The 13333-nt window shown below is 34.1% G+C and overlaps 1 protein-coding gene across 1 annotated transcript; it reads right to left on the bottom strand.

The window, feature by feature from the left end:
- Positions 1–10378: 10378 nt before the first annotated feature.
- Positions 10379–12004, bottom strand: LOC126883691 (uncharacterized). Its single transcript, XM_050649352.1, has one exon. It carries the CDS (start codon positions 12002–12004, stop codon positions 10379–10381), a length of 1626 nt encoding a protein of 541 aa, XP_050505309.1.
- Between the last annotated feature and the right edge of the window lie 1329 nt (positions 12005–13333).

Below are 13333 nucleotides of genomic sequence, written 5' to 3'. Positions count from 1 at the left end.
CTGGAACAGAAATTGGGTCAGTATGAGCACATAGAAATAGAAGGAGAATGGAAAAACATAAATAACAGCATAATAGAGACAGCAGAACAAATAATAGGATTCCAAAAAACAAAGAATCGAAAGAATTGTTTGATGAGGAATGTCACCAAAAAATTCAACTGAAGCACCTCGCAAGAAACAAATGGCTACAAAGTGCCGAACAGGAACAACTGGACCAATATAGAAAAGAAAAACAAGAAGCATTGAAACTCTATAGAAGAAAGAAGAACACATGGATCTCTGAACAAAGGCAAGAATTAGAAACGAATAATAAAGACAACAAGAAATTGTTCGTATAGATAAAACAACAATACAGTACCAAAAAAATCTGTCACAAAAATAAACAAAAAATATTGGGAAAAACATTTCACGGACCTATACAAAAACGACAACAAGGCATATTCAGAGGATGAGGATATAAGAGATAACAGAGGTGAAGAGGAAGGCGCATGGAGGTATTAAAACAACTAAAAGTAAACAAAACACCAGGGCCAGATGAAATCAACAACTAACTGATCATCAACGGAGGAGAGGAGCTCACGAAGCGAATGCACAAGTTAATGGTTACAATTTGGAAGGACGAAAGCATGCCCATAGAATGGAAAAACGGACACATCGCACCAATCTTTAAGAAAGGAGATCCAACTAAGTGCTGCAACTACAGACCAATTATGCTACTAAATACAACGTATAAGATATTGACCACAATTATAAGAAACCGACTAAATCAATACACAGAAAAATTTATAGGACCATACCAACAGGGTTTTAGAAAAGGAAGATCAAGAATAGATGCAATACACGTACTGACACAAACAATTGAAAAAAGCTATGAACATGATATAGAATTATACATACTATTAATCGACTTCTAACAGGCCTTCGACAGCATATACAGACAACCATTAAAAAAAATTAAAAAAATGGAGATACCGGTAAAATGAATAAGACTAACTAGAATGACAATAATACTCAACAGCAAAAGTTAAAACAAATGAGGGCGATACAGATGACACCAAAATAGAACTTGAAGTAAGACAAGGAGACAGTCTGCCAACGACACTATTTAATATCGCTCTAGAAGGAGCAATTAGGGACACAGGGCTGAAAAAGACAATTGTTCAAAGCTCAACACAGATCAGATCATAGGATATGCAGATGACCTGGGATTGGTAGCACGAGATAAAAAAAGACTAGAAGAGTCACTTTTAACCCTGGTAACAGAAGCAAAGACGAGAGGATTAATAATCAATCAGAATAAAACAAAATATCTTATAAGCACACGAGACAATGTAAACAGAATAACAGAAATAAAGATAGGTGAAAATACATTCCAGAGAGTAGATTGCATTAAATACCTGGGGGTGATAGTGGACGGCAAAAACGGAAGGAGTATAGAGATAAACGAAAAAATTAAAGCAGGTAATAGAGTATATTGGAAATATCACCGACTACTCAAGGACAAAAACCTGAGCAAAAAAAACAAAATCAAAAATATACACAGCAGCAATCAGATCAGTGATAGCCTATGGGGCAGAAGTAATGTGCCTTACGAAAAAAGACGAAGAAAAGTTAAGAATAATTGAGAGAAAAATTATGAGAAGAATACATGGCCCAGTAAAGACAGAAACAGGGGAATATAGAAAGCTGATGAACCATGAAATAATAAATATAAATAAAGGAGAAGATATATTAAAATTCATTAAAGCACAAAGGCTCAGATGGTTTGGGCACACACAAAGAAGAGGGGTAGAAGAACTGATCAGGAAGATAATGAACTGGAAACCAGTAAAAAATAGACCAAGAGGAAGACCAAAAATAAGATGGGAAGATCAACTGCTAGACGATATATCAAAGATGGAAATTGCAAACTGGAGAGAAAAGATTCAGGACCTGAGAGAGTGGAACAAGTTAGTAGAGAAGGCAAAAAACATCACAACCTATGAACTACGACCTAAAAGAAAAGCGGACTAATTTACCGCGTGAAATGGATTAAAAGAGCTCATATTTGAGCGAACTATACTCTAACAAGAGTGAACGGTCCATATAATAATTCCAGGTATGTACCTGTATAAATTACCCTCCTTGAAGGTGGTGTAAAAGGTACTCATCATTTATGTATTGTCTTTTGAAAGGATTACTAGAGAAAATCCAAATAAATTTTGAAAAATGGCTGAAATCGCTGAAATTCTTGTAACAGATTTCGTAATGAGTGAACATGGGTGTAAGTTATTGGTGGTAAATGATTTTAAATTTCACTTAAAGAAAGTGCTAAAAAGTGGAAAACATTTATGGTACTGTTCTGCATCTGGTTGCCAGGCAACCTGTTATACTGACGGTTAGTTTTTTAATATTTTGAGTAGTAACTATGTTGGTTATCAACAATTTGATATCAAAAATGCACATTTTGCCATTTTTTGTCTACCAGTAAGAAGAAAAATATTCAAAACAAAATTTGAGATAACCGCATTATAGAGCATGTAAAACAATTTAAACAAGGTTTTATAAATTTCGCTATACTTAATTGTTGCTTATAAAACTATAAATTAAGTCAGTTGAACGTTAATATAACTTATGTAAAAATACAACTTATATCTCGATATTACGTGAAATAGCTCGAAGGAATGAGTAAAAATACACGGTTTTTATAACACTCAGTGTAACTACGTAACAATTGTTTTAGTTTCTATATGGACGGAATAACAAAATTTATGTAAATCATGTAAATGTATTATATATTGACAATTTAAATGAAAAATAGCTGATTTTAAGAATTTTCGTCTATAAGTTACAATATTTTACCAAAAAACTGAAAAAAGAACCGATTAGTTTATTGAAATAGCCTTAAAATGAGTTGAAGTAAAATAGAATTGGAGCTTTGTTTATCAATAAACATTAATGAAAAGTATACATTTACGATAGGCTCTGTGTCGGCTTAATCCGTTACTGTTCAAATTTATTTCTTACGTTTTAAGCTAACTACCTGAGGTACCCCTAAACCCTAAAAATGTCATCAAAACGACGATTTTGAAGCTCTTACGACTGGATTAAAGAAGCTATTATCGATTAAAACAAAAGTTGTGTATTTTCGATTCTAAATTTCAACCATATAATTAAAAATAAAGTGTTTCAGTTGAAAATTCAAAGTTGCTACACCCACCGCTTTCGCAGGCAGAATAAGAACTCTGCTATTGCATAAGTATATAGATTTTGAAAAACCATTAAAAAAGCAGTCCAAAGTTTTTTCGATATGACGTCTAGCTCTCGAGATATTTGACAATCGCCTTTCTGGACAGAGCCCTTAAATAATGTAAATATTCTTATTCAAGCTAGACATAAGCCGAGTGAGAGAGCTGACCGTGAAATTCATTTGCGATGTTTCCAAATTTACCGGATCTCGGATTGTCTGCAAAATATATATTTAGCATATACACAACGGATCGCGCGCGCTGCCCTCTACAGCGGATTTAGTGGTACCACTGCAATATAAAATTCACCAAAAGGGGTGCAAAATGAGGTCCAGACAAAAATCGATTTCCTTGTACCCCAACCATTGTTACATCGAGATGACACTATATACACGTGAATACAAGGTGAGATCCAAAATCGGATCTCGCCTTGCAAAACGGATCTAATCTTGTATAGCTTATGATACAAACGGATCTCGCCTTGATATGAAGACATATATATATATATATATATATATATATATATATATATATATATATATATATATATATATATATATATGTTACAGTTCAAGTTGATTCTCAGTTAGAGTTGACTCCAACTAGCTGGAGTCAACTCCAACTGAAACGAGCAGTAAAAGTTGATTTTAAAAATTTAAATCAACTTTTACTAGTTGGAGTTGACTCTTCCTGGATCGATTCAGTAAATGTTGATTATACGAGAATCTCAAGTGCATTTTTGATGAGTGTGCGTTTCTTTGTTTTGACCGTTTCAACTTCTTATAAGTATACTCTGTAACGTCGCCCCCGTTAGGTAAATTATTCTGATTCGATTTTTTGCACAAACTTACTCAAAAAAATACATCCGTATAACAATCCTTATAACAAATACACAGGGTGTCACGCGGTACCGCGGTCGAAAAATTGTTTAACCAATTTCAATAAAGTCAGTCAGTAAAGTGACTCTTTATCGAACGAGTCTGATATTACGAGCAGAGGAACAGACGCGTTCGATAAAGAGTATTGAGTTGGTGCGTACAAAATTGTATCGTCAATCATAAAAAACATTAACACTTACTTACAACTTTGAGGAATTTTTTTTAATTTTAGACGAAATAAAAAATTCGTATGACAGTAATGACAGATGACTTTTGCATGAGGGCTGGTTTTGATGTTTAATCGATAGTTATCAATATTGTATACCTACTTAATTACTAAATCTGTAAAGTTTTTATTTATTTTGTATGAATATAATTGCGAAACACTACAGAATTTTACTTTTTGACATAAATTTTATTAATAGATAATAAGATAAATTTTGTACAATATTTTTAATAATTAAAGTAAATAAATTTTAATTTCACTCAAATAAATAATCGATTGCTGCCATTGACCACTTACATTCAATCTCGGTTAATTTGATTAATTATCGCGGCAGATAAAGTAACATTCTTCTTTCAATACAACAAAGTGTTACTTTACTGCCGAAAATGAGGGTAAATGAGTACAATAATGAATGATTTTAGTGAATTTTGGCGATAAACAATGATTTTAAACAAATTCGCAAAAATACATAATTTTTTCACTTCGTACAAATTTTTTTCACTTCGTACAGGGTTAAAGATGAGTAGAAAGGTAGACACTTCGCTCTACTTTTCATCCCCAGATTTTTGGAAAAGCGCTCAGCTCTTATGGGAGAGTATGGCAAATTTCCCCAGCCCCGTATCTCAAATTTCCCCAGATTCCACGTGACAACACTCTGACCTTGATTTTAAATTAAGGGTAATGATTTATGTAGGTAGATATGTAATTTCGAACAACCCTGATGAATACTCAAAATATCTATTTTTATGAGCGTTTTATATGAAGACAAAGGAAGGAAAATATAGATAGCTGTTATCTATCTATAGATAGCTAGTAAATTCTGAAAACAATTCTGCTTGGTAAACGAATATTCAAGGATAAATAATAAAATACAAAAATGCTAAATAACAGGCATTTCGTTCCAAAAACACTACGAAGTAGCGATAAGAAAACCACAGCGTATCCTGTTTGAGCCCCTCGCCTGTAAACACATGTGTAGAACGTAGTTGCTTCGTAACAATAAAATTAAAAGGTTCTAAAAAAAAAGCATGTATGTATAAGGGGGGCTTTTTTTTGGGTGGTGAAAAAAGGAAGTGTCGGGCTACGTAAAATTTATAAGTTCGATGAAAGGATCAGGGGATGAAACCGGTAAGTAGCACGTGGTCAAAGCCTAATTAACTCGTAATATCTCGAAAAAATGCATAATATATAAGAAAATAAAGCAATGTGTATTTTTCTTTCAGTAATAGCCACAAAAGGAACACAAAAAGAAAGGCATCGTTGGTCTTCGAAGGATAAATTTACGACAATAAGGTAAGATATTTGTATTTTGTGCTTTCTTATTCACTAAAAGCTAATAAACAACCATAAGTTATGCTTCGTTATTATTCATGAAAGCGCTAATAATTAACCATATGCTTCTTTCAACAAATAGGAAGCATTTTCCTAAAAAATAATAATGCACAAGGGGTCCCTAACGTGCTTCGCTTTTGATAAAGTAGCTTATTTAGAAAATAAATAACAAAATATATATTTTTAGATAATGAGGAGGCCAAAGGGGGCCAAACATGTGACAGGAACATGACAGTCGACGCAGTGTAACAAAAATAAGAAAACTTCTGTTGGAGTGATATACTCCAACAGAAGTAAGAAAAAAAAAACTAAGTAACTAAATAGTTGTGGCTGAAACGAAGAGGGTGAAGTGACTTCTACGTTGAGAAGCCGAAGTAAGAAAACAAAAAAAAAATACTACTTTGCAGTTGTACTGAAGAAAGGGGGATTAGAAGGGATAGAAGTAAAGTGGGAAGAGACAGAGGCAAACTGAATAGAGTTGGCTAGCTATAGATGCAAGAGAGCAACTTGACACTCAAGGATGGATACGGCTCGTTTGCATGCCTGTCGAAGAACAGTAGCTCTATATAGATAGTAATGATGACTAGAAGATGAAATAATAAAATAAGAATAATATACTGAAAATGAATGGAGATGAATAATGACTAAAAACGAACAAAATAAATAAAACTAACTAATCATGGGCGCCATGAAAATGATCTTCGATCATTTTCCCAGGTATCTTACACTGCTTTCAAATATTAAATATATTAAACCTGTAATAGTGAACATAAAGGAATAATAAAATAATTGATATACAAAATAAATACATATTTATTAAAAATAACTACTAGATTTTTGACAATCTCTGAGTTACACAAAGTGTATATCATGTGACTCTAAAATGACAAAAGTTTGCAAAAGTTATGTTCAACCTAAGATAACAACAATGTTACCTGTTACAAAATTACAGGTAGAAGTACCTCTCACTAACATATAGGGTACAAAATTACATAAGTCTTCTACCAAATGGTTATAGTACGCCTGCTACGTACAACTAAAGGAAACTGACAAAGATGAAAATACTACAAATAAATAGGCCCAAGCCTCACTAAGAGAAAATACCATAATGAATAAATAAAGTTAAATATACAATTGACTAAAGTAGAAATGAAGTTGAGATAAATACCGACGATGACCTAAATTAACCGAACAAATGGAATAAAGCGAATAACAGTAAAATATTTGGGAAACAAGCTAGTAATATTAAAAAATAAATTTACCCGAATTACATAAACCAATATCAAAGCAATAATAAAGTATTAAAAACCTAATTTTCTCTAGGCTTATTCCTGTGCACAAGAAGTTACCGTAGATACAAAGTTTGGGAACCAAATAATCTAATATACAAATATGTCAAAAAAAACCAGAGGTAACCTAAATCTGGAAAAAAAACATAGTGTATTTAACAGATAGTCTGATATATAAAAAAACCAATAGTTACTAAAACACCTCACTAAATGTTCCCAAACGAGGTTGCGGTTGCATCCTAGAAAATGATGCACCAGGATGGTGCGACCCCATGACTCCTGTAGGCCCAGGTGCCAAGACGAAAACTGAGCTGGAATGCTCCCATAGCTTGCTCCCAATTAGACATACTCCCATGATGACTTGACTGTGGCTGTAGTGGTTTCTCTAGGTGGTCAAATAAGGTCTATGACTTCATGGTAGGGTTTCTCCTAAATGGCTAAAAAACATTCCCAGTTTTATTTCTCATTTTAAACATGAGCAAAAAGTAAAGGGAAGAAGAAATAATTGAGGAACTTTTTAGAAGCAATAGTATAGAAAAACCGACCATTAAAACTGGAACAAAAACCAATCTCAGGTAACCTTGAACTGTTTTGAGTGTGAATACATGGACAAATGACATTGAAATGATTTATTTGAGGAAATATCTGTAAAAATATATTGAATTTATAAAATATTGGATGTTGAATAATTTAAAACCTACAGAGAAATGGTAATTATTTTCAATATTAATTTGAGGACTTCAAAAATGTTTGGTTATGTAAAACCAAAAACCACATTAATATAAAAGATCGATATAAAGATAATATAAAGATCGAAATCATCTACACCCTTCCCTTAATAGATTGACTAAGAAAGTTTAACAATGGGACTAATATTTTAAATATTCCACAACAAAAAAACACATGACAATGGCTAATTAAAAATTATTACAAAAAAAATAAATCTCACCGAATGATTCCTATTAGGCTCCAACAGGAGTTGTCACACACATGTCTCCCTAACTCGACAACCCTTGCTGGTAACTTTTTACTTTACTTTAAATTGCTTGATGTTATAAAATAAGTTGGATGAAATCATCCGCCATTCTATATGGTACCTCTATTCGACACAACAGCCAACAGTCAAGTAAAGAACGAGAGGCGCTTCTCCGCCAAGGTAAACGTCAAACTCTCTCAGAAAACGAAATCATTCTCGATAGGTGGAGTACGTTCCATCACCGAGGTATGACGTCACGTCAGTGGTCCTATACGAGGAATTAGAGAATTTAAATGGGAGAGCGAAGGAAAATAATTATAAAAATAATTAAAGAGTTAAGTTAGTAACGTGACCGTTACAGCAGGACGTGACAACTGAAGCGACATGTGACATTTGAACGTGAATGATGTGACAGTTGACGTGACAAGATTGTGAGAAGAATCCTAAATAAAGAGGTAAGATATTTGTATTTTATACTTTCTTATTTATTAAAATGCTAATAAATATCCATATGCTTTTTTCAACAAATAGGAAACATTTTTCTAAAAATAATACACAAAGGCTCCCTAACGTGTTTCGTTTTTGATAAAGTAGCTTATTTAGTGTTGACAGGTCAAATTTAAAAAAGAGTAGCCTGAAAATAAAATAACTAGAATTTCACTAGATCTGTTCAACAAAAAATATTACGTAAATGCATCTATAAAATTGACTGCTTTTATAATATCGTCCCATTTAAACATCGGGAATTGGAAAAGATTATAAAAATATGGTATTTATGCGGTAATCGATGAAGTAAACCCGCTTAGATAACGATTTCCTGTTTTGTTAAACCATTTTGCGATCAGCTTATGGCGATAAATTCTACTGTTACAGGGGTGATAATAAAAGTTACATAATGGAAATATTATTCTTCAAACAAAAAATATAATCTAAAAGGGCTCATTAAGTAAATTATTAGGGTGGTTAAAGGTGGTGACAGTTGTACACAAATAAACATTTAAATAAAAAAAAGGGTGTACATTAATAGCATGAATTATGAGTTATTATTGAAAAATCATACATCTATTTCCATGGCCTACCCAGGAGGTAATAATTAAACAGTCCTCACCATGTACAACTATATGACAAGGTCTGCTTAATTATTGGAGATGTTTTTAGGCCTCGTTGAGATTCCCCATCTCATATCTTAATATAGCGAGTATAGAAAGACATTAGATAGGCCTACGTTATATGTATTTTGTATCCCTTCATTTTTTTTTGTTTATGTAGAAAGAGCATATAACAGGTGTATGGTTCATCAGACATCTTTTTATGATCTGAGTGTCTTTTTTTTATTTTTTATTTTATTTTTTTTTATTTTTCTTTGTTTTTTTGTTTTTATGTATGGCTACACGGACACATGGCTCTGGAGTTAAACAGAGCATTAAGTATCAATGTTTGACCATATCAGATATCTTTTAATGGTCTTTAGAACGTCTTTTGGGCTACATATTGTATTTTTAGGCCTTTATTTAATAAATTTTACACCATATGCAAGTCATTCTTCGTAAACAAAAACATGAAAGGATACATGTAAATATTATGCAAAAAAAAGTACAACAGCTCTGAAAAATTGTGAAAATAAGATAACATTCTGCAATTTACGAATCATGTGTATGCTTTGTAGTTGAAAGATAAGCAAAGCACAGACAAAAATGAATAAAAAGTACTTATCGGGGCATTTTTAAGATTTGAATATCAAATTTCGTATCTTTAAGTTGTATATAGGCATTGGAGCTGATCACCTGTTCGATCTGCTCTAACATTTTTGACATATTGACATCTGAGCTAGCTGTTGTTGAAATAGGGTGATTAAAGTTGTCATTTAAGGCAACAATGCGTATTCTGTCATTCTTTTTGTAACCAGCTTGTTTTTTTATGTTGTTAAGAGCAGACTCTAATGTATTTTTCAAAGAATCATGATTAAGGGCGCCACCTACATAGTTATTGCAGCATAGTTGGAAAGTGCACTGATGAGCATTGAATTTTTTAATTTCTCGTTGATTTGTAATACTAACAGACCACATCTTGGTACGCCTGTACTCTACGAGTGTTCAACTGTGAATGAAGAGCGTTTGTTGTGTGAGTTAAATATATCTAAGGGGCCTTGTAACCTAGAGGTATAGTATCCATAAAATCATTATTCGGTATGATCTTACGTTTTTTGTAGTCCATCTTAAAGGTCTTTGACACCCTCTTTCTGGTTACAATGTCTTTAGTGCGGACATCGCGGCATATTTGGTCATACTGCAAGCTGATTTGCTTGGAGGGATCGTGTATGATATCACTCATCGCTGAGGCATTCAGTAGTAGGCTGTTTTCATAGTTTAGAGTAAAACCCTTGATTTTAGTCACCTCTTTGCCTTTGTCTGTTTTGTAGTAATAACTTTTTGGGCCAGTTGCCTGCCATTCTACAATATAATCAAGAGCTCATCATCTGACCCAAGCTCATCGCTCCAATCGCCTAACATTTCACCTGTTTCAACAGTGTTTAGGCCATCATCAATATAAACAACGGAGTCTGTATCGAAATAAGCTACAGCCTCTCCTAGCCTGTCAAGCATGTTATATAATCGGAGCCTGGCATTAGAAGTAGTAAATAAGGCCACAAAAATATTTGTAGATGTGGGATCTTCCACAAATACGTCTTTATAATCATAAGTGACCTGTACTATGTTATCATTTATAAATATGACATTTGTTATGTAGATTTTATCATCGAGCAAAAGGTCGTGCCATCTTTTGAGGTCAGCTACATACTCTGTCTGAGCCATATTCATTCTCTGACCGTATTTACCCCATAGGCTACACAGGAATATTTTAGCGCATGCGCGTTTTCCAGGATTCGGGGCAATTTTAGCCAGATCTAAGTCTAGACCCATTTGCTCTTTTACGACCCGAACGTATTCTTCATTTGAGGCATACGTATGTGGACTGGTTTCTAATTTTATCTTCATAAAATCTTCGACATAACCCTTGAACAAAGCTGTTGAGGTTTGATTAAAATGCCAAACCTCGTAAATATTTATTATTTTATACCCCTTTTCCAATGCTTTATGAATTTCCAAAGTGGTCCATGTACCTGTCAACATTCTTTCCGGTTCTGTGTGTGTACATTCTTCAGGTCTATCCAATACACACTGGTTACAGAGAGGAAACATTAATTTGTCAGTTTTGACAGGTAGGACGGGATGATATAAATTAGTAGGTGGCAGTATTTGGCAATGTACCAGGCCAAACCACATAGGATCGTAAGATTCAGGTGCATATATTTTAACAGGGTGGCCAATGGGGTAGCGGTCATAATACTGTACAGTTGGATACAATGATACAATATCTATATACCTGAGCTTTTTCTCTGTCACATTTAGCTTTATAGCATTTGTTCGGCCCCCGAAAAAAGCATCACGAGGCTTTAGGGGTTCAAAAATGTGAGGTAGTGGAGCATTTTTACATTCTTTTGATTTTAGCCACTCACGTTCCCAAATTTCTACTAAGTTGTAACCTGCTTCTTTTATTTGTGTGGATCTCCGTACAGTTTTTTCGTATAAATCACTCATGTTTTCATTGTTGACATGTATTACTGTCTCTCTCTTATAGCATTCTGAATGGCCATGCCAGAAACAACCCTGATACTGGTACACAGTATTTGTACTGGAGTCATAGCCATCCACTTTTGCCCCGCAAATTGTCACTTCTCCTCCATTAAGAGCATGTTGTACGGCTGGAAACTGACTCAGCCATTTTATCGACGCCTGGCTATAAGTCTCCTTTATGTCCTGCTTTACAACCCCAATAGTGTTTGGTTGCAGATATTTGGACCTGTATATAGCCATGCAAACACTGGCAATGGTCAGATATTGAAAAGGGTCTATGTTAGCAATTCCCAAAAATTCCTTGCGAAATTCCAGGCAACCAAGTCTTAAAATGTCTACATCAGAATCACAATAAGCATGTATCTCCTTTTGAAAATCAAACTCGTCGTTTTTATGTGCCTCATGCCATTGTAGAAACTCTTCCCTTTGCTTGAGCTTCATTGTGTTGGAACCATAGTACTTAACATCTGGTAAACAGCCTTTATAATCTTGGTTTTCAGGAATATTGAAATAGTGAGGAGATAGGTAAGCCCTTCTTAGCCTCTTTTAGATCAAATGTTTTAGGAAAATTTGCCAGAGGGCCACTCACGAAATTAGAGCTGTCTATTATTTTCAATTTAAGAGGCTCAACTTCCAAAAGCATCAGTTTTGAGCCATTGTAGATTGTGTAAGGCTTTATCGTATTGTCCACACAGTACTTCAATATAAAATAGGAATCGTATGATTTACTATTGTGAGCTATGGCGGTATAATTTCTATGTTTCTCAGAAATTAACCATTTACAAAACTCTTCGTTATCTTTAAAAACAAATTTCTTTCCTTCAAAATCGTGGGCTATTATCAGATTTGGAACGTGTATACCTGTGTCCTGCATTGCCTCGTAGTCGAAGAATAAATATTTTTCTGTATACGAACACCTCCTTATGGGATTGTCTGCAAAACCGTTGCATAAGCAAGGTTCTGTACATGTAACAGATTTTTTATAATGCTTCCGACATCCCATATTTTCTTCATCACTAAGTTTATTACATATACAAGGTACGCCACAAAAGCCTCCTTTGGCAGGTTTCTTTACCATGTAGCATTGATGGGTAGCTATTTCTACAAATGTGTTACAATTTCTACACATTGAGTAACCACACACATGTTCCTTGGCTCTTTTGCATAATTTGTTGCAACTTGTACATTTAAAGACTTCGCTGCACATTGCTGCGTGACTAAGCAAGCACTCTGCGTTATAACAGAAACGGTTGCATTTTTCACACAGCACTGTATTTTTCGTAGCCAAGTCATGCTCAGGACTTTTACAAATTGTACAAAGAGGTACGTTCTTGCACTTATGCTTGTTCTTGCCCTGATAAGAGGTGTCGCATTTGGTACAATAAAAGCGGCTGCCGTACAATCCTTTCAAGTTGTTAATCACGTCAAAGTGATTGCCTTTTTTATATAAATATATTTTGACTGGTCTTTCCACGCCCTCGTAGATAATAGAATTAAAGTTTTCGGCACATACAATTTTTATCTGCACATCCAGCAAATCCTCCGCATTCTTAAAGTCAGCCCAGGTAAACCCTTCAACATAGTAGCCACCCAGCAGATTACATAGTTTTTCTGCCAAAGCAGTCTGCAATTTTCGCCCCTTTCGTACAGTTCTTATTTCACAGGGTGTTAGGCTGCGCCCTAATATTTTATCTATGTGATATGTTAGAGCTGTCACAATAGCCCGGGCTCCGCAAAGATTATCATCATTAATAATCCATGTAATACTCT

This window comes from Diabrotica virgifera, chromosome 4, assembly GCF_917563875.1.
Source record: "Diabrotica virgifera virgifera chromosome 4, PGI_DIABVI_V3a".
NCBI classification, from domain to species: domain Eukaryota; kingdom Metazoa; phylum Arthropoda; class Insecta; order Coleoptera; family Chrysomelidae; genus Diabrotica; species Diabrotica virgifera.
The sequence above is the reverse complement of the archived record's forward strand: the minus strand, read 5'-3'. Positions and strand labels throughout refer to the sequence as shown.

Coding starts and splice junctions, on each gene's coding strand:
- LOC126883691 (XM_050649352.1), bottom strand. CDS start 12,004: ATGAAGCTCAAGCAAAGGGAAGAGTTTCTACAATGGCATGAGGCACAT.